At 43.9% G+C, this 25,149-nt stretch overlaps 1 protein-coding gene across 12 annotated transcripts in view; it reads left to right on the top strand.

Moving 5' to 3' along the window:
* The window catches only part of CACNA1B (calcium voltage-gated channel subunit alpha1 B), a 296,644-nt gene that overhangs the window by 7,029 nt on the left and 264,466 nt on the right, over window positions 1–25,149 (top strand). For all 12 annotated transcript variants that reach the window (XM_061352969.1, XM_061352960.1, XM_061352959.1 and 9 more), the window contains one exon: window positions 3,090–3,229. In XM_061352969.1, the coding sequence (XP_061208953.1) occupies window positions 3,090–3,229 (140 nt within the window). The remainder of the gene's footprint in view (window positions 1–3,089; window positions 3,230–25,149) is intronic.

Genomic DNA, 25,149 nt, shown 5'->3' with positions numbered 1-25,149 from the left:
CTTTGCTGTGTCCACAGCAAACAACCTGCTGGCACAGCTCTGGCTGCTGCCCAGCTTCTCCTTCCTTCCAAGTACGCACACTGATATTCATTATCACCTGATTTCCTACTCTTGAACCCAAGCAGCAACACAGCCTCCTGTCTGAAGGGGGTTGCAGGATGTCCTGGCAGCAAGATTGCTGATCTGGCAGCAATGTCCCCCATGTCCTTGCCCTCAGTTCCCTCCATCACACAAGTCATGCAATCCCCCTTTTTCAGCATCAGGTCCCACTATGGAATGGAGCATAAAGTTTATTTTTCATTGTGTTGTTACTGCCCTGATTCTTAGGCTGAATTGCTGTAAATTTAGACAGGCTTTAGAAAACACCCTTTTTCTATCCCCTCTTATTTCCCCAACCCTATAGATGACATTTTTCTTTATAATAATACTCAAGCCCATCTGTGAGCCTTCCTGCTTAGCTAGGAGCTGACAAGACCTTCTTTGACCCACTTCCTAAGAGCTCTTGTGGAGTCCTAGCTTTGGGAAGAACATATTCTACCAAATCCTTGAGTACCTGAAGCCTGGCTCTTTAAAACTGGGAGCTGTAATCACAAGGCACCTGACCTAGATTGAGCAAACGACTGGGAGCAGAGTTGATATAAGGCTTCCAGGAAGTGAGGGAGTAATGAAAGGAGGTGTAGGTGGGTAAAGGTACATTTTTGTATGTGTTAGAAGAGCTATTTTTAGAGGCATACTAGTAGTTGTGGGAAGGAAAGCATAGGATGGTTTGGGAGGTCTTTGTTTGCAAAGATTTAATATGCTTGTTGAACTAGAAGATGTTGTGGGGTTGAAGAGTAGGCAGATAAGGCTATTAAAGTGCTCTTGCTTGTATGGGGGAAAGCAGAAGAGCAGTAGGGTACTGAAATCACACATGTTGATTTCTGACCCCTTTTTTCTTCTTCCCTGTTTTCTGTAATGGGTTGGAGTCCTGGGATGCTTCTAATTTGTGTTATGAAGAAGCTGCTGGAGGAGGACTCTTATTGTAGGATTTCTGTTGAAGGTCATGAAAGGTCTGATGGCCTTGCCTGGTTCCTCTTTTCCTGTGGGTAAATAGCACTGAGATGGGTAGTTGGTCTTTCTCAGTCTGTCAGTGATAGCCTCTGTATCTTCTGAGCAGGGTTTGTGGGTGATTAGAGGGCCTGGAGGTGCTGCCATTTGTAGAAACAGCTCTGGCTGGAAGAGAAGATACTTTGGGGCTTGTTTTTTTCCCCCTCCATTTCAGCCAAAAGCCTACAATGTGAGCTCAACAGTCACTTGCCAGGCAGAGTGTGTGTGGTCTGCAGGTGACTGGTCATCTTGCCTGGCCACAGGGGAATGGAAAGTGGAGTTTCTGGGCTGTGAGGTAAGGAAAGGTGGAGAGGAATGAGGATGATGTAGGGTGACAGATGAAGTGTATGGAGGAGCTGGGGTCACTGAGGTGTGTAGGGATGTGGGGCAGGAAACAAAACTGATGAGAGAGCTTGTTTAGAAGCAGTAATTTCCAACAGTTTGGAAACCCCTTCAGTGGTTAGTGCTTTGTGGTTGACTTGATGAGTTGGATATACATTGATGTTCTAAGCGTGTAAGCCTCTTCTGGAGGGGTATGCTATTATATTAGTCTTCTAGGTAGGAAAAACCTGGCTTTCTGTAACAAGTACCATGCTTAAAGAACAGGGCTGTCTGCTAGTGCTGGGTCAGAGTTTAGCAAGTGTTGCCATGTTTGTAAAAGAAATTTTTATATCAAAACCAATTCTTTGTTCTGTGGCTGCAAGATTCCACATTCATGTTCTTTCTGTGTAGGAGAACTAAACTCACCTTTGTCATTAGTAGAATTGCAAAATGTAAACAGCTGTGTATCAAAGTGCAGCCCAACTCTAATGGCTTGAGATGCTAAAGCCACTGCAACAAAGATTTCTAATCTCTTCATTTGGGAACTTCCTTTCTTTAGGGTAGGGCTGCTTGACTTCCATTGCCTCCAGCTGAAATTGGGGATCTAAGGCACATTTGGAAATTAGTTCCAGGTGCCAGATTGATTGCTTTTGGGTTGAAACTCTTACAATAAAGTTGAATACTAAGGATCTGGTGCTACAGATGAAAAAGTGGTTTAATAAAACCATAGAGACTAAGCTTGATTCTTTTGAAGTTGTGATCCCGTGATCTGCTTTATTCTGCACCAAGGGCCTGAGACACAAACCTGATGCTTCTGCTGTTAATGGAAGGGAGTGGGGTTTTCTCCCTGAGTCAGATACACAGTGAAAAGAAAACAGATGACACTGCAGCTGTGGAAATCCAGAAAATGGAGGAGAAAGAAGGAAAGTGAAGGAAGAACTGATGGAATAAATGATAAATAATTTCCTGCCAGTGTTTGCAAGCTGGCTGTGCTGACTGCTACTCCCCAAGATACCCTCTTGTTCTGGGTTCCTGGATGAATTGTAAAGCACATGTTTTCTTCCATGTCACTAAGTACAGAAATGTATTATTTCGAGTGTAAATATGCCCTTAGAGCAAAATTTGAGTATTAAAATTCCTTCCAGAATATTGAGTAAAGATAGAAATAGCAGGGTGAAACAATCAGGATAAAGGCAGATAGAGTTGTGAAAAATGTGAAAAAGCAAATTTACCATCATAGAGTAGTTAGGGTTGGAAAGGATCTTAAGATCATACAGTTCCAAGGTCCTGCTATGAGCAGGGATGCCTCACACTAGGCTGTGTCACTCAAGGCTCTGTCCAACATGGCCTTGAACACTGCTGGGGACGGAGCACTCACCACTTGTTTGCAAAACCTGTTCTAACACCTCACTACCCTCACAGTAAAATACTTCTTCCTTATATCTAACCTGAGCTTTGCCTGTTTAAGTTTAAACCATCACCCTTTGTCCTGTCGCTGCAGAGAAATGGTAACAAGATTCTTCTCTGTTTAGTTTCAGTAAATCAAAACCTTTTGGTTTCACCTCTGTTCAAAGAGCTGAAAAGGGCAGGAAGTTAGTGCGTGTAGTTGTTTGTATGATTCTTGCTATCAGTGCAGAACTGTACATATCTCCTTGACACCTTTGGGTTTTATTCTTTTTCAGGATGACACTGAACCGTACTTTATTGGAATATTTTGCTTTGAAGCTGGTATAAAAATCATCGCTCTGGGGTTTGTTTTTCATAAAGGTTCTTACCTCCGAAACGGTTGGAACGTGATGGATTTTGTTGTGGTCCTCACAGGGTAAGTGACCTCCTCCTGCTCTGAGTTTAAAGGGGACTCTTGCTTGGATTCATGTTGTTGTTTTTCTACGATGGGTTGGTATGGCAGTGTTTTTAGTGAAACTCCAAGAAAACTGCATTTTGACCATACTGTTTTAAAACAATGGCTATTGTGCTGAATAAGTCACTTTTAAAGTGTTGTTTGAACCACCTGCAAAGAGGCTTGGACGATAGTTATTTGCATATATGCTGTCGTGCATCTTATCTGGATGTTTACCAGCATTGCTCCAGCTTTGCAGGTTCTAATTGCCACTGGGTACTTGAACCTGATTTAAATCAATCTGTCTTCTGACTTTGAAAGTCAGCATGGAGTGAGTTAATAAATTAAATGCATCCCATTTTTAAGCTGTTACAACTTTGAAATCAGTGGAGTTTGGGCAAGAATGACTTTGGTCTGCTATAAAAAAACCCTTTTCTAAAACCATCTTACAGATGGAGCTGGAAATGCTACCTGTGTGTTTTATACTTTGGCTTGAAATGATATCCCTAATTTCTTTCTTGGAAATGCTTACAATATTTTTCTGCTATGCATTGCAACAGTTTTAGTATCTGTTTATATAAATACAGGGTAATGCTAGTGGGTAATGAAAACACAAACATTAAGTAACACTTATGGTCTACAAATTGTGCTTTAAAGCTCCAGAGGAAATGTTCCAAAGGTCTGCGTGAGGTCCTGATCTTGCAGCCTTCATCTTGGAAGGATTGCAGTTGGTTTTTCCCCCAGAAAACTGCAGTCTAGCTCTTGTTAATACAAACTCATTTCACACACCTCTGCTACTGTGTGCACTGGACATCTCTGTTCTTTGGTCTGGTTAGTGGTCTAGAGTAGGATGCTGTCAGGAAAATGCTTGTGTACATATATAATGTATTCATTAGATACATTATCACTGTATTTCTATTTGCAGTCAGTGTACCTTGTGATATAACAATTGAGAGTCCAAAGGGAATTCTTTCTGTATTGAGAGAAGAAAATAAATATGCAGGGCTTGATTCTCCTGCTGCTGGGGCTGGGTGTTTAATCAATAGAAACTTCAGTGGAGTCACAAGGAGAATCAGATTTACATGCTTGGAAGCATAGGGGGTACCAAGATGAAAAGAGAATTAGCACAGATGCTACAATTACTCGCACTGATGGTATGTTCTGATTCCTAGTGAGCACTATGCCCTTTTGTGTGTTTAAAAACAACTAAATAAAAGAAAGTCAAGGCCCTAATTCTAGAAAGGACTTTGGCATGTGGCTTGATTTATCCTTCAGCAAAGCATTCAAGTACACGTTTGAATTCAGCTGACTCCAGCAGTTCTGTACTGAAAGTTAAGGCTATACGTAAAAGCTGTCTGAATTACAGCCATATTGGTATTTGTTTAGGCATGTGTTAGGTTTTTTTCCATAAACACAGGTCAAGAATCAAAACAGATATATGGCTTTTGAACTGCCTTGCTATGACTGAGATGGTAAAAGTTTTGCAAGAGTAGCTGAAACCTCCTTTATGTCCCATGTTTGTGGAATCACAACTGAGTGTGTGATGCTTATATGTGTGACACCAGCATTTACTGGTGCTGGTTTTATTGTGAGTGCTGCTTGCAGAGCTGTTTGATCTCAGAGCATAATTGTGGACTATCAGCTTGATTAGACAGCTGGAATAGGAACCCTGTTGCCATCTGCAAACATGCGTAGTCTTTTGAAGTACAATCCTGTTAACGTCAAAGCTGCTGGTTTCCAATGGTGATGCTAGCTGGGCTGTATTGAAATCGTCTTGTACATGGACTTCCCACCAGGCAGGCAATGCAGGGAAGGCAAAGCATAAACTGGCCGACATTAAGTACAAGACTCATCTCCACTGAGGAAATCACAGACCTCTAATCCTATAATTCAAGGGCTGGATTTACAAGACACTTGAGTTCATGCCCAGTTTTTGGTGTCTGGGGAGTGTGTGTGTGGGGCTACTGAAAATAACAGGGTTACTCATGTGCTTGGTTAGATAAATGCTTTCCTGTGTCTGGGACTGTATTTCCAAACCCAGTAATGAGGTGGAGGGACCTATAGGAGAGAAATAACACTGAAAGATCTGCAGCTTCACATGGGGAATGGAATTAGTGTTTTCTCTGTAGCCTGTTGTGTTTGCTCTGAATTTCCTAGATCCTTATTATGTTCTTAGCTCACTCCTGTGTTGCTGTGGCTCTGTGCTAGAAAGCAGGAGCTCCTCTTCCTTGGGCTTCCTTCACTGGCCAGGAATCCTTTCATCTGCCTATTGCCTGGCTCAGCTAACAAGGGGCAGGCTGAGCAAGGCAGATTAGTGGACACAGACGTGATCCTGGCATTCCACACTGAGACTGCTGAAGAACGTTTACTCCTGACAAACCCGACTGTTTCTCCAGAGACAGGGTTTGAGGTGGTGACACAAGTGGGACCTTAAATTTCATTTCTGTGGAAGACAGACTCTGATCTGTGTGTTTCAAAAAAAGGTCAGGCAGGTTCTGTAATTTATTCTGGAATAATAAAAAAGGACGGTGCTGAACTAGTACTTAATATGTTCTTATAAATATAGATAGGTAGCACATCAGTTCTTGAAATACCATTTTACTACTCTATCCAAAGCTTCCCTTTGCCATATGTGCAAGATTTCTGCTTAAAAACGTTACTTCATGTTTCCCAGGCAGTGCTGAGCGCTCAGTTCTTAAGCTCAGTTTTGCATTGATCTTCAACGTTACAGAGGGATTTTGATTTCTCTTTTTTAATGTGTAGGCACAAAAGATCATGAAAATGCAGCTCATGATACCACACGCAGAGCTGTGTACCTGCTAATCCTGTTGAGTGCACATTTGTATTAAGGTAAATGGTGAATGTCGGAAAACCTGATCTCATTTTCAGCTTGTAGCTAAACCCCATGAAAGCCAAGAGAAGCTTTTGCTCTCCTTAACTGTTTCCATAGGAAGAAGGACAGCCAGTGTCTCGGTGTGTTTTGGAGGAGGCAGTGGGGGAAGGCTCTGCATTTATTGAACATACCCTTATGTAAATATTACAGTGTTCATTCAGTGCCCCTTTCCTCCTGTTTTTCCCAACCCTCTTTTTTTTGCTGCTCAATGCCTGCACACTGGCATTGCTGATAAATGCATTTTTAATTTACCTGCAGTGATGGACATTTTGTTCATCAAAAATCAGGCAGTAGAACTTGTTAAACTGAGAACAAATCAGGGCTGTGTTACATGCAGCCAGGATCGATATCCTATTGAGCTAAGCTTGAACCTAACAGATAGTGGCCCAAAATGGCTTGGTTTGCTGTCCAGAGAACGCTTGCTCAGTTTCTTTCCACAACAGTGCCGTGGAGCCTGTCTCCTTTACTTTCCAGGAAGCATGCTGATCCGCTCTTGAAAAAGGCCATGGAAAATAAGAGATTGCTGCTCCTTGAAAGATTTTCTTTGTAATGTTTTTCAGTTGTTTCTTGTAAACTCCTCCAGTTGTAGATGAATATCAAGGAAAGCTGCCCCGCTGCGACGTGCCTGTTGCTATTGTGAAGACAACTATGTTTTAGAGCTCCTATTCGCTTTCTTTTCACATTTCTATGGGGTTGCATTCAGGCCAGTGATGACATCACCCATTAGCAGCTCTAAATCACACAAAAGTGCAGTTCCTCAGCTGGCTTGGGGCTGTATGTTCTCAATGCAGTATTCCCAAGGTAGGAGCAAAGGGACTTCTTACTATGTTGCTGCAACCTGTCTTAGGGTGGAAACCTCAGAAATCTTGGGGACAAGGTTCACCCCACACCCAAACCCCTCAGAGGGTGGCGGATGGAGCTATGAGCCTGTATTCAAGGCCCTGAGGTTCAGACATGTCTGTATTTGAGTTCATGAGAAGATTTCTCCTGGTGTCCTGGGCCTGAAGGGCTGTTCTGGGTTAAACTGCAAACCTCTTCTCTAGCTGGAGATGGTGACTGCTAAGGAGAAGAATGGAGATCAAGGCAGGGATGAACCAGTTCTTATCTTCCTGATTCCTGAAATTCAGATGTATAGGGGTTTTTGAGATAAAACTATGGGTCTGATGGCTTTTAAACTGTGCGGCTCAAGGGGACTGTCCTTGGTTGTGTTTTGGGGCCTTTTGACACCTCTGGCTTCATCTTATTCTGGGTAATGTCTCGTATTTTAATTACATACTACAAGAAAAGGTGCTGCTTGTCCCTTTTTTTCATCACTAGCTACCTGAGATTTCTGTTGGTCCTTTCTAGGTTTTGTATAGTAAGATCTGGAGAACAATCATTCCTTTTCCTGCATGCTTATGGTGTTTATGAATCTTCAGCATTTCCCCAGTCAGAGATTTATGCTGCCAAACCTCCTTTAACCTGAGAGGCTTTTCTGTGCACCACTGGTCTATGCTGTTGCTCTGATCCTTTCCTAGTTCTATCATATCCTCTTGGAGGCAAACACCACAACCATGCGCAGTGTTTGTCCAGCACCAAGAGCTGCTAAAGCCTGGTATAAATAACTAGAGCACTTGCAAGGATCATGCTCTGTCCTTTATGAGCAGAGTTAGGATTTTTGGCTTTCAATCAGCCTGGCCTAAACACTCTCAAAGAGTCCTGGTAGCTTCTTGAGCCAGTTGGATCAGTTGCCTGGATCTCTGGGTGGGACTGGCAGAGACAGTGTGTGCCAGGACCGGAGCTGCCAAGTGATGTGCACAAAGTCTGTGTGCTGTTACTGATGTCTCAGGCTGTCGGGAACAAATTACAAAAGCTAGAATTATCCTGATTGTCTGGATGACTGAGAAACGTGCTCCTAGTTCCTGGTAATGCTAATAAATTGGAAGGTAACTCATTTAGTAGCATAATAAAGACCTGTTCATCCTTGATGTTAGCTTTTCTAGTTACCAGGATCATCTTAGTATGTGGGCAGTCTGAGATGCTATTCCTGGTACAGTGTATGGGGAGCAGCAGCAGCCTTGCTTGCATTGCTGACTGTCAAAGGGGGAGGCATAGGAACCATCCAGCCTGTTCTGTGCAGCAGAGGGCCTCTTGGACCCTCTATGGGCCTCTTATTTTTCATTTCAGGGTGGCCATACCTCCTAGATGGGGTGAGATGTGACCACAGGGGTATTTTAGAAGTCGATGTCTGGTTGAGGGCTGGGATTATTAAATAAAAGACATAGATGCCTATAGTCTCTAGCCTTTTTTTTCTCCACACACATGTTCCTGTGCATTTGAAATCTCAAATTAGGATGCCTGAATTATGGGGTCCTGTGTGACTGGTACTTGTGTGATCCCCAAAACATCTCAATCCATCCACCTGCAAATAATTATAGAGCAAAATAATTCAAAAAAGCAAAATTAAAATGAAATAAAACCCCCCTGCCCACATCACTTTAGCCGGTGTGCTCAGTGCTTTGTTTAAAAGCTTTAGATCTAGCCCCTGGGGAATAAAGGAGACAAATGCAGATTTCTATCTGCTTTTATGACATGGAACTTCTGGCACTTGCATGCTAGAAAGCAAAGCTGGGCTGCAACAGGAGTTGGGAAAATGGATATTTTGAGAGACAAGCGTCGTCTTGATTAGTTTTCACAAGGAAAACAAGTAAGCCTCTTTGTACAGTATGGGTGGTGATGGACTAAGGCTGATTGCTATTAGCACTGTGCATGAGTCATGCCAAGAGCAAAGCCTCTATAGATTTTAATGGAGCTCATCCTCGTTTTCAATTTCTTTTATGCTCCAGTGATGGATGGAGGCTTCCTGGCTCAGAAGCTAAAGGTACCTTCTGCAATCAAATCAGATAAAAAAAAATGGAGAAGGCAAAGGGAATTTACCTGCTTTCCTGAAAGCGAGTGTTAACTGGCAATCTGGCTGGTGTATGGGGGCAGTAACAGAGGAAGGCAAGTAACCAGGCTTTTTTTGAGGCAGAGAAAATGAGTGGTTAGTAACTGGAAGGGAAGAGGGTGTGTGAGGTCTCAGTTTCAACAGTCAAAAATAGTTTGAAGTTCTTCTATTTTCTGTCCCTTGGCCATCTGGGCTCTTGGGGAGCTGAAAAAGCAGTTTCCTTCAAAGGAGATGATGCTGGACAGGGAAGAAGGAATTTTGGGCTCTAATCCCACCTTGGCAGATGTCCCTGTTCTCTTTAATATGCTATTACAACCAGTTTTGCCCAGTGGGGCATCAGGATCTTTGTGACTGGAGCTTGCTTTCCCTCCGGGCTTGTTTCACCTATCAAAGGGGGTCCCAGGTCATGCTGAGACTGCTGGAGTGTTAATCAGGGCTCACGTCTTCTGTTGTTACTTGTAGTGGCTTTTGTGCACTGATTTTGGTGCGGGTGGGAGAGGCAGGTTGAGTTAAGTGGGTGGGTGTGTAATTGTGTGGCTGGCTGCTAAATTAGAAGGAGACTTTCCCGAGCAGAGGAGGACTCCGGGCTGTGCTTAGAGGAAGGCTACAGATGGTCACAGACTCTCAGAGGACCCGCGGGTGGGGACAGCCCTTCACTGGCAGAAGTTATCCTGGAAGCATGGCTATGCTCTGGTTGTGGCAAACTGAATGTTTCAGGTCAGAGTACTTCTCAAAGGCAAATAGATAATGAGATTGACATTCTTCTCTCTTACTTTATTAAAAGTGGCTGCAAGGTATTGAATACCTGGTCTGTGAAGTGATAAATGATGGTACTGTGCGACAAGAAGCCACAAAGTTGGGGCATAGAAAAATAGCTTTTGTCCCAAGAGAGAGGAAACAAAAGTATTTCTTGAGATTTCCATCTTGTGCTGCTTTGAAGCTTTTTGTTCACAGAGGAGAGTGTCAGACACCATCTGAGGGTACTTGCATCTCCCTGGCCCATGGGCCATTGGGCAGCTGTAAAGTAAATGTGGCCATCCCAAGTGAAAGGGAGGAATGCTTCCTCCTCACAGCCAGAGCTTTATCAAAGCCAGGTAGGATCATTAGTCCAGAGAGTATTTTTAGCTTTTTATGGCTCTCAAAGGGAGGCTGGTGACAGGGAAATATTATCTCTTGTGAGGGAACCAGATGTACCATGCAAAGGCAATTGTGGAGATGGCAGGTTGAGAAGAGGACTCTGGACCTTGTGATCTGCTTTTAATGTCTGATCCTGCCCTAGCAATTGTGTAGTGTGGGCATCTGCTTGACTGCTCTTTTCTAAAGGTGGAAAGCATTGTACACCCATCTGCTGTTACAGCTGGGTGTGAACACTAGCAATTTAAAACCAGAAGAACAAATAAAATCGCAGCTATGAAGTGCTTTAATGTTCATTTTCTCACTGCTTCTCTGTTTTAAACAACCCCAAAACCTGCAAGTCCTCTGTGTGGTGTTGAGTGCTGTCTCATGATTAGATGAGGTGGAGTGGGCAGGATTTCTCAGGCTCTTGTTTCTCAAATGTTGCTTCGGCTGCTGTGTCCCAGTTCCCAAGGGACCAGCTTTTGACAGCAAAGTGCCTGCTCATCTGAGATGATAAGAACCTGGCTGCTATTGTTGAAAAGAAGGAGGATTTAGAAAATTAGCCTAGTTTTAATTGTAATCTAATCCCGAGTGCCAGGAGCAACAGTGTCACATTAGCACATGCATCCCTAGATCTGCAACTCATCCCATAGGTGCTTTGGGACCATTGCCTTTGTCAAGACTCTCTGAAAACATCAGGGAACCTTAGTCGGGGTGGAATACTGATCTTCTGTTTTGTTCTTGATGTACCACCGACAGGGTGTGTGGGATGTTCTAGCCAGGGCAAGGCCTCAGTGGAACCAGGAGGATGAGTGGCTCAATGTCTCTGCATAGGTAACCAGACTCTAGGGTCAGCTCCTGGCATTTGGGTACCTGGAGGTGCATTTTAACACCAAGATTAGACTCTGTGCTTGACATCCCTGCATTGAAGGATCTGACTGAATTGGCGTAGAGGGAAGGGATCCTCTGTGAATGAGTTCAGCAAGATGGATGAAGCAGAGTGTTCTTTTTGTCAACTCCTGGCTGCATGGGAAGGCTGCTTTTGTGCCATGGGGAAGCCTGGCATCTTAGGCTGAGAAAGGAGTCTTTGTGTGGCAGGTGTCAAACCTGTCCTGATCCTCACAAAGGAGCATGGCCACCTAAAAAGTGCTCTTCAAATGCGTATGAGAGATCTTTTCTTCCTGACTTGGTCAGCATTAAGTAAATCAATGGCTGATAATGAATATAAGGCTTTGTGTCTCCTCCCTCCTCCATTTTCATGTATGCTGGAGGTCAGGAAAATCACCTTTCTTTTGTCTGAATATATCTGCTCAGGGATCTCAGGGCAGGATATTGAGGAAACAGGTCAGGTTTTTCCAGTAGATATTCTTATTCTGTCAGTGCTGGAGAAGGTGCCTTGGTTTCAAAAGCTGGCAACAGGGGAGTGTGTGTATGTGTAGGTGGTTCTCATGATCAGCTGAAGACTTTTAAAAGCATCCCTCTGGAGCAAGAAGTTAAGGTCAGTCCTGAGTTAAACCCCAGGTTTTAGCCAATAATGGATTTAGCTGTTGGCTCAGTAGAGTCAGTTCCTGTTGGCCTGTGTAATACTTAGGCAAGGAAAAGATCAGAAGTGGAGGTTGGAGAGGTGCTTCACTGCAAAGGTTGTTCCTTACAGATGTTTCTGGAGAAAGGCTGAAGCTGACTTCCCTCCTTTGCATCATTAAACATGTAAACATTCCCTTTAAGGGTCTACAAAACAGGAAACACCCAGTGTCAGACTAAGAGTTTAAGAGCATGTTGCTGATCCATGGGGAGATGTAGAAGTAATGGAGTGAAGGACAGAAATGAGCTATTTGGAGGAGACTAAGACTTTCAGCTACAAAATGTCCTTGTCCTGAAGAGCTCTTGAACTAAACTGATAATCAGAAATACTCAGTTGAATGTAGCTCGGTTCTGGTTCAAAAAGAACTTAAAAAAACTTAAATTGGAGCTCTGAGCTTATTTTCCATTAAAAAAAGAGGAAGATAGGACTGCTTTTTGGCTTGGTTCATCTCAAACATCCTGAACCATCATCCTTGAATAAAGTTTGGGCATGAGAGCTTAGGAAGAAGGCTGTGGAAATGATTAAAGGTTGAAGAAATGCCCTTTTAAGGAGAAATGAAAAGGCTGAGAGAGTTAAAATTAAGGGGGAAGTCTCATAAGGGTGAGACCGATAAAGAAAAGAGAGGAAATCATGTTTCTCTATCTATTTTGGCAAGATTCAAAAAGCATGAGTAAAGAAATTGAAGTTTTAGAACTTCTTTACTAATGGAAATGTAATTAACTCATGGGACTCAGCAAGAATTTGCTTCAGCTGAAATGGTCTGTTTTGGATCTTGAAACCAAAGGAGCCTAGAGATCATCTACAAGTTCACCAGAGGGGAAATGGATTTTTGAAGGAGGATGATTAGGTCCTTTTCCTGGTGCTCCCTGAAATAAGTGAGGTGGAAATGTGAACAGGCTGTTTCGTAATTGTCCTTTTCTTTATCTTGTAATTTCTTCTGAATCATGCTGGAGACATGACTCCAGAGCAGCCATTCAGTCTGTTACAGTGAAATACAGCAGTATATGCCAAGGCTAAACTTTGTCTTTTTCTACATGAAACAATATCAACAGGAGTAGTGGTATTCCATCACTTGATGTCTGATTTAAAGATCAAACATCTTGTTGCAAGCTGTACTGCAGCTGAGAGAGAAACTTCAATACTCCAGTGCAGTATTAAGTGTGCCCTCAAAGGCCACAAGCCTAAACTTCAGGTAAAGAGCTGGGTTTGAAAACTGTCACTCATTTAAAATGAATCCAAGGTGGTTTCTAATAATATAAATGTTGCTTTGATAATGATGTTCTGGTTTTGTAGAGGAGTGAGGTCCAGCACCATCAAGCCAGGTGCTGCTGAAGTGCTACTGCTCTCTTTCCATGGTGGAACATCCCCTTAGCCTTGCTTTGGGAGGAGAGGTATCTCCTCAGCTGTGGTCTCCAGGCTTTGCAGGATTTGGAACAGGGAAGAAGATTCTGGCAGGTGAAAATACCATGTCAGAGGGTGGCCCTGTCCTGAATGAGACTTCAGTAAGACCTGAAAGCAAACCCAGCTGCCAGAAGTTGGGCATGGAAGCTCTCATGTTGGGTAGGATTATTCACAAACCTCCCTCCCAATGCCAAAGACAAATCTCTGCTGCTTTTCTGATCTCCAGTATGGGGTGAAGAGTGGTGGTCAAAAGCTGTGTGAAGTGGCAGTGAGCTATTTCTGAACCATGAAGGAATGCGTGGTGTTGGCTGGTGTGTTTGCTGGTACACAGATAGCAGCTCTCTTGATGTTCATCAGAAGTAGGTCTGGGGAAAAGACGAGATGAAAGCCTCAGGTCTTGGTTTGATAAATACGTGTGCTGTCGTACCCTGGCTGCTATTGCTACAGGAAAAAGACTGAAGTCCAGCAAATTCCTGAAATGTCTTTTAAATCCCATTCTTCTTAAAAGCTCATAATCATGTGCTCCAGGTGATGCTTTATCAGTCCATAAACAGTTAGCTGATAACATCCACATCACTGACCTATGCAGATTATCTCTACCCTGAGAAACGTGCTGTAATGAAAAGTTTTACCTGTCTTGTTTTCTGATGCCAAATCCCAGCCTTGTTTAAACACTATTTGGGCAGAAGCACTACAAATTCCTGAAATTCCATGATCAAACTTTTGTCTTTGCCTGGATTGGCTGGGTGAATCCTGAGCTTCTTGCACAGTTTTAACTTCTTTTTCCTCTAGTAATGGGTAAAGTACTGAAATTGGTTAGGTATAATGTAGGAAGATCTGGAAATACCAAACTTGGCTGCTAGTTGTGGAAAAGGTGAGAGCACTCCGTGATCCACTAAGTTTTCTAATAAAAACCACTATTTTTTTACCCTCTCTGGTTCCAACACTAAAGCTAATTAAAACAGGTATAAAATTATGTTAACCCCTGGCTTTCACAAGAGGTGAAAAGGACAAAGGAAGCTCAGCACAATCCAATTTTCTTGCTTTAATTGGAATGTCTGAAAGAATGTGAGTCTATAGCAGCAGATAATGCTGTATAGGAGACTGATTCAGGATAATACAGTTTCAGTTCTCTTGCCTAGCAGATTGAGCAATGGAGTGGGATTAGGGTGTCCTGTTTTTCAGTTCTCCCCATGTCATTGGCTAAGAAAGGATTTTAGGCCACTGCTTTTCTGGTTTGTGTCCACATTTCTACCTCTTCAAAAATGAAGATGAAATGCTGCCCAGATTTGTAATGTACGAGTGAAAACGGCTGGGTGACAGTGTTGAAAAGAAATGAGTTTAAAATGTCTCAAAAGAAGTAAAAATAAGTCTTTAAAAATGTTGAAATCAAGTGAGGAGAATTTGAATCAGAAGTAAAATAGATGGTAACAGCATAATCTTCTAGAAATGCAGATGCTCACTCACAGTGAGTGGGAGAATCTTGCATGGAGCTCAGTGTTCGTGTACCACGGGGAATGTGTCAAAACGATGGCGTGCCACACAGGGGAAGTTGCAAATGTGGGTGTCTGTCAGATTTTAACCTGAGGAAAGATTGGACCTTTGGGGGAGGTGACATCCTTTGAGTCAAAATGGCCAGAAGTATTGTCACTGATTTGCTAGAGAATAAAAAAAAGGAGTGGCTTCACTGTTGCTGGAGCAGAAGTGGCTGAATTGGGAAAGGGGAATGACACCCATGGCAAAGTCAGTGTTCAGGGTAGCATCATGGCTCTAAATTGTTTGAACCATGGGTAGTTGAGAAGGTACTGCTCATGGTGTATACAGGGAATGGATAAAAGGGAGAGACTGAAGTCCTTGCCTGGTGCCTCTTTCCACAAGAGGATGGAGGCTGTCATGTTTTACTGCTGCACAAGCCTCACTTGTTGCTGGGAAAGCAGCACCGCTGGAACCATTGACTATAACCACTTGCCAGATTCAGCTGCTTGGGTTTCAAAGGCCTGAGCTGAGGAATCGGCCAATGCTGCTTGGCATGGAGGAGCCCAGAGAACAAAAGCTAGCAGGACCAATATTTTATTTTCTTCCCTTTGAAACCTGGAAGACCTCCAGCTCATCAAATAGTATTTCTGCTTCTGGTCCCTCTAGAGCTCCCCTCTGGTCTTGTTTATATGGGAAGGATGAAAAACCCTTCCCTTGTATTTCACAGTATCACAGTATGTTAGAGATTGGAAGGGACCTCAAAAGATCATCTAGTCCAATCCCCCTGTATTTACAAACCTTTTGTCTCTAGTAGTGTTTGAATCAATGTTGTGTGAGGTGGAATATGGGGAATCACTGTCCCTTTTCCCCAGGCCACTGTAGCACCTCCTTGTCCATTAGCAGGAATGGAACAGCCCCCCTGCATCTTTGGAAGCCTTCGTTCCTCAGGAGGAAAGTTTGGGTGAGGTTTAATTTCTATCTAATAGCCTGTTAAAATCCTCACATCGTTTCTTTGAGAATGCCATTAAAAATCAATTACATTAATGGGGCTTAGCTGGAGATGTTCTGAAATATGGATAGGATCAAGAGAAGTGACTTTGCAAAACAGGGCCCTCGGTGCTGCAGACATTTGCTCTGCTTGTTCTTTCCAGCCATGCATATGGACCAAACCTGATCTTTGTTTTCATCAGTTCTGGAGAAGCTGACCTAGCTGTTGAGGAACCAGTGGCAAAAGGTCTACATCGTGCTGTGAACCCACTGCCAGTGGGGTTAGGAGGGAGTAATTCTCTTGCCTTGTTTCAGACGATGCCCCAGCAATACAGTTAGGCTGCTTGCTTCAGATTGCCCCAGCACCACTATCAGCTGTAGGAGCTCCTTCAGGCCTTGGTCATCCAACTCTGACTGCACACCAGATACCTGACACCTTAGAGTGTCTGGTACTCCTTGCTGCTGACATTGCAGTGTGTCCATGAGCTTATGTTATTGTGTGGCAAATGGTCTGTGTTCTCTGGTCCTGAACAAAAGGACTATCTAGGGGCTGGACACTAAGTGGGGTGAATGGAGATAAACTTTAATGCATGACTGCCTGCACAGGCTGTGTCTCTTGGCCCCATATGAGAAATAACAGCACTGCCCAACTGTGTAAGAGTGTTGAGAGGATGAATGTGTTGGAGCATCCTTAATAATTGTACCCTCCACTAAGGGAAAGCTGACAACAACTTCTGAGAGGTTTGTGAACAAGCTCTTTTGGACATTATGGGGTGGTATCTCCCCAGCCTGATGCTCCAGAGGTATGAGAGGATTGAGACAAATGCAGTTTGTGAAAGAGGATCCTGATCCGGCGAAAGAGGATTGCAAAAGAGTGAGGCTTGATGTTGCTGTGGGAATGGTACAGGTAGGGTGCATGGCATGGGGAGGTGAACCATGTGAACACCACATTGTGAGGCTGACCAGGACCTTGTATGATGGAGGGACTGAGAGAACAACATGCACTGTCACATCCATGGGGTGTGATACAATGGGTGCTCAGGGCTCTGCTGAAGGGGGCAGAGAGCCCCTTGCCTCCCAATGTAACTCATTTCTGGCAGTGGTAGTGTCGCTTTGGCTCTGCCGCTCATGTAGGAAGCATGATTGAAGCTGGGATTGCAGTGAATATACTAGGAAAAGCTCTTTACATGAAGCCTGGTGGCAGTAGGATGACTGGATTGAGACAGGGCTGAGAAGGAGCCTGCAGTAGCCACAGTGACTTGGGCGAAGGAAGAGAGACAGAGTATCTTCACCAGGATACAGACAAGGCCTTTGTGTACATCCCTGCTGGGCAGTTCCCATCATACTTTGAGACTCCTTGCTTTTTTCACAGGAATGTTTGTAGGAAGGAATCTGTGCAATCCAGCTGCCTTGTGCCAGTGTTTCCAAACGGTGTGTGGGCAGCTCAGCTGCAAGCAAGTGGTCTGAGGGACTCAGGCACGAGGCAGAGTCCCGTGGTGTTTGAGCTAAGTGTTAGGCAGTGTATGGGTGTCTCTGTGAGGTTCAGGGAAAGCCTACGAGTCTTCAGTACTGCCTCTTGCTCGTAGGAAATTAGTGGCTGTTACTATATGCTCATCCTCCCCAGGAACTATGGGTCATACTTAGGTCTGCTTTCCTCTTTAGGAATGAGGGGCTTGAGCAAAACCAAAACAGCCAAAACACTGGCAGAAATGGGGTGAGGACGCACATGGCTGCTCATGTGCCTTGACTGAAGGACTTCCAAGGTACAGCTAAAAAGATGCATCCATTGCCTTAGTTAAAGCATTGATGTAGGGCGACAGGTAGAAAATGAGTAGATCTGGTACCCTTCAACAGAGCTGCATGCCGTGAAAGGGCTTCAGGCAGTGTGTCATCACGTTTCATCTCTCAGGACTGAGATCTAAGATGGCATGTTGAGATCCTTGGGCTCTCTGCCCTCCCTTGGCACCGCTGCCTGCCTCCTCGTGCAGCCTGTGGGTCATCTGGGGCTTGGTGTACGTTAGACCCCAGAGAGGTGACTTCATGGAGATGATGACTACCAAAAGGTTCAGGCTTTGCTTTTGGAATTCGAGGTTGGATAACTGTGCCTGCCTTTCATGACACCCAAACGGGTGTTGCTGCAGCTCAGGCGTTAGGTAGCCGGCTCCTGCAGTGCCGGGAGCTAAGCTGCAGTCTGTGCTGGATGCAGATCCTCTTCCCTTGTGCTCTGATTAAAGCAAATTCAGCCTTGCAAAACCCACCTCTTGCCACTTCCCACCTCATCCGGCCTCAAGGCTGGTTTGTGTGTGTATATGTGTATGTGAGGAGGTTCACTAAATCCCTGAGCTCAACAGGAGTGTAACCTTGCAGCAGGGAGATGGAAGGGGCGTTGCTTGAGACTAGCCCCAGCCAGACTGACAGCGCAGCGTTCCTGGAAACGAGCTGTGGTTCAGGCAGATATCCGGGAGCTGGGGGATTTTTTTAGCCTGTCTCTTGCTGTTAATTTTTTCTCTGTCACTGGGCTGCAATTCCAGGAACCCCGCTTATACTTGAGAGCGCCTCTCGAACATGGAGAAAAGTAATTAAACCTCTTGGGTTTCTCCTTTTTAGACTGATTGTAGCTCTTCAAATGTAGATTTAAGATGGAGGCAAAATGTACAGACTGAGATGTGACATCCTGTTCCAGCGCTGAGCAGGTAAATGAAAGGATGAAGAGACTATTCAGGGGGCTCCAGTGCTGCTCCCAGAGCAAAGAGATATGGTTAGTTGCTGCCAGGTGCCTTTCTTACTGTTCCACTCTTTCCCCCCATAATTAAGCAGTTAAATTTAGCTTTCTGGTAGGTATGGAAATGTATGTGATGTAACTGCTTCGATTGTCCGAATAGCTGTTATTTTGACTTGCTTGTAGCTCTCAAAAATCAAGGAAATTGTTCTGTGCCATGCATGAGCACTGAAAAAACTAAGTTTCAGATGAAAAGCACATTAAAAAGACAAGACAATTAGGTAAAATGAAGAGTAATGTTTTTGCCTTATCTGGATTAAAAAAATTTTTAAGCTTTTAATGTTCTCAAAAACTTCAGTTTTATTTGGGAAATTAAAATGGAACATCTCTCCAAGAAGAAAAGGCCAGACTCGAAAGGTTTTGACTGAACAATGTTGACATACAAAACGTTCTCCATGTTCCCTTCCTTCAAGCAAACGTTTTGGCAAACTTGGCATGAGCTACTCAAGTGTTGTGGTTGACCTAAATCTGGGGGGACTGTGTGTGTGGGAATTCAGCAAAAATTAGTCAGCAAAAACTCCCCTTGTGCAGCTGTGATACTCTGTTCCTGGGCAGATGGGGACCAGCAGACAGCCTGAGCATCCTTGAAGATGCAGTCTTTTGCTGAAACGTCTTCTCTGTTAATAAGTCTCCCAGTTTGCTCTGTGCTCACTGTTTGGAGTGATGGCCCAGCCTGCATAAACTGGATTTCAACCTGCTTGGGTTAATTTAAGGGTCACACACCAAAGCTGAGGTCTTTGGGGTGGTTTGGTGCATTATGGATCTTCCTGTCCTGAGGAGCTGGCCAGCTCCAAGCTGCCCATTCCGGATGGAAAGCCATTGCTTGTGCTCATCAGCTGAGGGGTGGGAGATGCCTGTGGTGGAGTGCACAGAATGGGTGAGCATCAGCCCGGGTGCTGGGTGTGATGGTACATGCTGTGCTGCTGGGTACAGATGGTCTCCTCACTATCGAATATTAACTTGCATGTCCATGACACACCTGGCCTTGGAGCCTTTTGCAATGTGTGTGTGCAGCATGTGATGGGTGGTGTCACGGCTCTGGTTGCTCTCAGTGCCTGTGGGATGCAGCATGGTAGAGATGAAGGCTTCTCATCTGCCTCATCCTAGCTGTACCAGTGTTATGAATGGGGATGTGATAGCCTTTTTGGGAGCACAAAAATGCTTGGTGGGGATAATCCCAGGTGCAGGGGCATCTCTCCAGGCATATGGTATGTCTCCAGGCTGATCTGCCCTGTCACAAAGCAGACTTGGTGCCCTAAAACCGTTTTCTGCTCAGTAAGCAATTTGTTGGAAATGGGGAAATGTTGGAATTAACCCCGTCTGGCAGCGTGTCTGCACTGTGCTGATCTTTGATCACTCCCGTGCTTCTCTGCTGGACTCCAGCTTTGTCTCAGGCTGCAGAAGGAATGGTGCTAATGTCATTTGCCATCTTTATTGTTCAGTGCACAGTACTGGGTCTTATTTACAGCTCACTATTTAAACTGTGGGCTGAAAATGGGAATCTTCATTTCCTTCTAGGCCTTTTTTATGGACCTCAATGCTATAGTATGAGTGCTTCGCACAAACATTAACTCACTTTCACAACACCCCTGTGAGATGGACTTTGATGCTTCTTATTTTACAGCAGAACGGGGAGTATAAGAATATGAAAAACAAAAGTAACCATTAATTTTCACTTAATACTTTCAAAGCATGTTTTTGGGATCAGCGACAGGCTCGTTTCTCCTGTAGGGGCTCATTCCCTGTCAGTTTTAAGGGCACCAATTCAAAATGAAAGATTGCTAGGGATTCTCATAAAGTCAGTGGAGTTTTCTTACAGCCCTCCTTGATTTAGGAAGGGGCTCTGCCACTTCATCAGTTACTGAAGGATGCTCAGACACCCAGAAAACTTCACTTCAAAGCAGAAAACTTTAAACAATAAAAAGAGGTGGGAGTGTTTGCCTTTAAGTCTGTTGGTAACTTTGTGTGCTTCTGGTCTCATGATGCGTAGACGCATACAGGAAGCAAAAAATCACGTAGGTGATGGTGGTAAAGAACGTCTTAGTGGACGTTTTAGCTTAAAGATGACAGTTTCTGCAGCTTGCACTGAATGCTCATCTGAAACCTTCTATCACTCATCTCATCATTTAGTCCTGTTTGCCATCTGTTAGTGAAAAGTGATTTTTAAAGTTGGTAGTATAGCTGTACTCTGGAGGAAAAAAAACCTCAGTGATATTACTTCTTTACTTGGTATGGGTGTACTTTAGTAAGAAAATGCCCAAGAATAATTGAGATGAATCAGTTTTCTATATGTGGATTGTTTGAATATTTAACATCTGAGATCTTGTGAAGCAAAAAGGGCAAGGAACAAACACCATTTATTTTTAGGACTGGAAAGTGGATGAAGCTGCTGGCCTAGATAGTGTACTCCTTCCAGGAGGAGCAGGGGAGTAAGCAATCGTAAGCAGAGCATGTCTTTGTGTGATGGGAGGGCTTCTCACGTTTATTTAAGCTGACAAAAGCAGTTGGTGTTCACGTGAGTTGTGGAGGGAAAAAGCAAGAAAGAACTCATGGAAACTTTCAATAAAATCCTCTTTATGAAAGTGGTTTAATTTCACTTGTTTAAATTGAAATTAATTCAGCTGAATTGTCTGAACTAAACATGCTTACTTTATTTACTCCTTTTTAAGGGAAGACATTCTCCACCTTCCCCTTTTTCCACTTTTTCCCTTATTCACCCCCTCGGTTATGTCCCTGGTCAGGAGCTGTGAGCTACCTGGTGAAAGAGCTTCCCAGAGTCCTGTTTGGGCCAGAGCTATTGTAGACAGGATTGTGCCCTGGGACTTAAAGGCCACTGTGGGACTTCTTGTTGCAACAGGACAAAAGTGTGTTGGTGGCATGGCATAATGTAGGGGAGCTGGCTGGTGCCCATCTGCCAGAGGGGATGGGGTGGGCTGGCATTGGCACATCCTTGCTGATGCTCTCCGAAAACCTGCAGCAAGACATGCTGATCTTCACCAGTGTTACTGCAGTGTTTTGGGGTCCACAGCCACACTGGTGGCAAGTGCTCTCGGATCACATGGTCCAACACGAACTTGAGACACAGCTCTGCAAGATCGGTTGTAGCCCCTAAGAGGTTAAGCACATTCATGGTTATAGTTGCCTTAAAAGTTTACTCTTTTGACCAGTTGGAATCAAGAAGCGGGGAGAGGTTCATCTGTGAATATGTCCCTTGGAGAGGGACTCTTCATCAGGGACTGTAGTGATAGGACAAGGGGTGATGGGTTCAAACTGAAACAAGGGAGATTAAGGTTGGATATAAGAAAGAAATTCTTTACTGTGATGTTGGTGAGGCACTGGAACAGGTTGCCCAAGTGAATGCTCCGTCCCTGGCAGTGTTCAAGGCCAGGCTGGATGGGGCTTGGAGCAAGCTGCTCTAGTGGAAGGTGTCCCTGCCTGTGGCAGGCATTGGAGCTGGATGATCTTAAGGTCCTTTTCAACACAAACCAGGCTGAGGTTATGTGAATAGAGTGGTGCTGAAAATTAACCCTATCTGCCACCACCCTTTGCCCCACCTTCCTTTGTGCAAACGAGGCTAAACTGATAAAGGATAAAATTATGTGATACCTGTTCCCCTGGGCAATAGTCAATTTCTTGCTTTCCCATCCACCACAAGGTGGAAATCTTGGGAGTTTTGGAGTCGTCTCCCCTGTGCCATTCCTGGTGCTTTGTACCCGTGATAGTGAAAGATGCATGGTAACACTACTGACCCACTCACAAAAATGCAACTGTTTGTCACCAGGGTTAAAAATATCCTCCAAATTAAGCCATAGTTACAGGTTGGGAAAAAGTCTGTGCTTTCACTGCCTTCGTTACTGGGACATACTGCTGTGGCTTTAAAATTAAAAATAAGAGCAACACATACCGAAAGGATGGAAACAAGTGGGGAGAAAAATTGCCTTTCAGCAGAGACCAAGAATGGAAAATTTCTACCCAAAAGCACAATATTTCTGGAAATGACAACTCAATGGAAACGTAGTTCTCTAATGCATGCACTGTTAAGTGAACATTATTTATATTGGAGGAAAGCAGCACAGTGTGGCATAAGTTATTTGGCTGCGTGCTGGGGGAAAAAAAGAAAAGGAAATCCATGAGCAGACATTCCTAGTCTGCAAGTGGGGAGACTGGGATACAGATGAGATAAAGGATGAAGACTCCAGACTATTGCTCCTGTAATTTGCATTTTGTTGGTGTATATAAAATTAAATTACGATTATATTTGTTTCAAGCAGAAGTGCTTAGCAGGCATAGGGAAAGCTGTCTGGAACATTAAGAGGATATTCAAACTAGTTTTCTTGGAATGAAATCATTAGGAGTAAATAGCTACACTTTTCTTGCTGAGGTGGGATCCTGTTCTCTATCTTGTTTTAACAGCAAGTGTAATGCTGTTTTGGAGACCTTCTTTGCAGAGGCAACACATTCTTAGCCATGTGACCCTGCAAACTGCAGTTGTTTTATGTTAATGTTTCGATGCTTCTTACTCCAAAGGGGAGATGCAAACCCCAGTTGACTTGGTCTGGTTTGTGTGATTGACGGATGTGTGTGATTCTGGTGCAAATCTAGGCAGAGATTTTAGTTTTTCTTCCCTTTACTTGGCCCTTCTGAAGGTGTTATAATGGTTTGGGCTCAATAGTTGTGTGGTGCTGCTGCTTCTGTAGCACAAGTTCTGAGTACGTGATGGCAGAGCCTCCAGCTCTGAGGACTTTGCTGTGTTGAGTTCTGCACAAAGATGAGGATTTGATGGGAAGGTGAGGGAGCTCCTAGAGATCCTAGAGATCTTCCTCTTTCCAGCTCAAAAATGTTTCTCTTGTGCATATTTTTCAACAAGTTCATCTTTACTGCACTCTCCTGTGATGGTACGGTGGCTGACACCCTTTCTAACCCCCTACATAGCTCCTTTATCAGGTGAGTCAAGCATCTGTGGAAAGGATATTTCCTTCTGCCAGTGGGAAAGGCAGAGTTTTTGTGTCTACATTTGAGCAATTTGCTGTAAGTTGCAAATCTTTAACACTCGTGCCAGCTTCAATGGGTTTTAGATCTTGTTGGTTTTCTGATCATGTTGCAGTATGGAATGGTCCCAACCAGCTTGGGACTGCCTTGGTTGGTGCATTTGCTGATAGAGGTTCCACTGGCTTCTCACAGGTCCACAGTCAGTTCAAGGGGGTGAAGGTAGAACAGTGTCACATTTGTACAGTGCGAAGAGATGGGCCCTCCTGTCCCATAGCTCACTGTGCTCACTTTGTCCTTCTCCGTTGGTGCAGACTGATGTACATAGGTTGGGGCATGGCTGTGCCATTCATACACATTCATTGTGGGAAGGCAAAGCATCAATGATCGCTGGTGGGGACCTGCAAGCTGCTGCTCCCATAACACCCAGCAATGGTGCTTGGGTCTGCAGGGCTCCTGTATCCTGTTGAATTATTCTCTTAGCAGTAGAGAGAGTCAGACTGACAGCTAAAATATTTTCTTTTTGTAACAACTTTTTTCACTAAAAATTTATGGATCTCTTTATGCTCATAAAACATAGAAAGTATTTTCTCTGTCCTATGCCAGCGTCACTTGCGTAAATCTGAATCTATCTCTTTGAAATGGTATCATTGCAAAGGGGGTGCAGGATGACTCATGAAATATCTTGAACCCTAGTAACTTCAAATGAACGTCCTTTACTTCAGAGTAATTACTGTCCCATAAACTAGTCCTTTGTACCTCTGATATTCAGACTTTCTAGCCCCTCATTCCATAAAGTCCTTCAAACTGTCCCTGTCAAGCTGGTCAGAGCCAAAAATATGCATACACTTCATGTCCTGATAAATTCTCAGCCCTTTTAATTGGTTTTGTGGAATAGTTTGATATTGGGAGTGTGGCTGGAGCACATATCTGGATGACTTTGTCCTAGACACCAGTGTGATTTGCAATAGCCCTGTTGCTTTTTCAGTCTCTAAACAGCATGCCAATTTTGCAGGTCATTCTTGACCCTTTTGGAGCAAATAACAGATAGATGCAGTCATCTTTTGTTGCAAATATGTTCTACCCTGTTCTGGCTGTGAATAGAGGCTTCTAGGAACATCTTATGATAGGATTTTTGCTGATGAAAAGAGAAGAAATGCTTCAAACGGAGCTATAGGTGAAGGTAACTCATGTCTTTCTGTGTGCCAGTTTTGCTTCTGTTTCTCAATGCCCATGGCACAATGAAGAAAAGTCTGAAGCTGGTTACTCATGTGCAACCGAGGAGCAATGGCTGCTACTGAGCTTCTGGAAATTTCAATCCACTCTCTTCCAGGAAAATCTTTTCTCCCACTTCACTGGTGCTTTGTGATTGATCTTGCTGAATTCTAAAATTGCTCTCTTGGTTATAGATGAGGGATTGACTCTGGTGTCTGAAAGGAGCCTTAGCAACATGAATATATCTCCACAATTTTTAGGATGATTACTCTTACAGGCTAACAATCAGACTCTTCCCTGTTTCTTCTTTCACGGTTTGCACTGTTTTCAGTTTGTCAATTTTTATACTATTATTCTATCTATTCTATATAAAGTTGAACCTTGTGATTGTTTTTCTTTTTTGCACCTTCATATCATTTGAAGCAGAAGGATGAGGAGCAGAAAGCCATGCACGCAACTTCTCCCTATCACACCCCAGGGTCTCTAAATATGTGAAAGGCTGGGCAAAGTATTGGAGAGATCTGAACCTGCTTGTGGGCTA

The sequence above is a fragment of the Neopsephotus bourkii genome, unplaced genomic scaffold (assembly GCF_033783945.1).
Source record: "Neopsephotus bourkii isolate Nb327-2 ecotype Australia unplaced genomic scaffold, CSIRO-AGI_Nbou_v1 NB_659, whole genome shotgun sequence".
In the NCBI taxonomy this organism is placed as follows: Eukaryota; Metazoa; Chordata; class Aves; order Psittaciformes; family Psittacidae; genus Neopsephotus; species Neopsephotus bourkii.
Note: the sequence above shows the minus strand (reverse complement) of the source record. Positions and strands in the feature narration are given on the sequence as shown.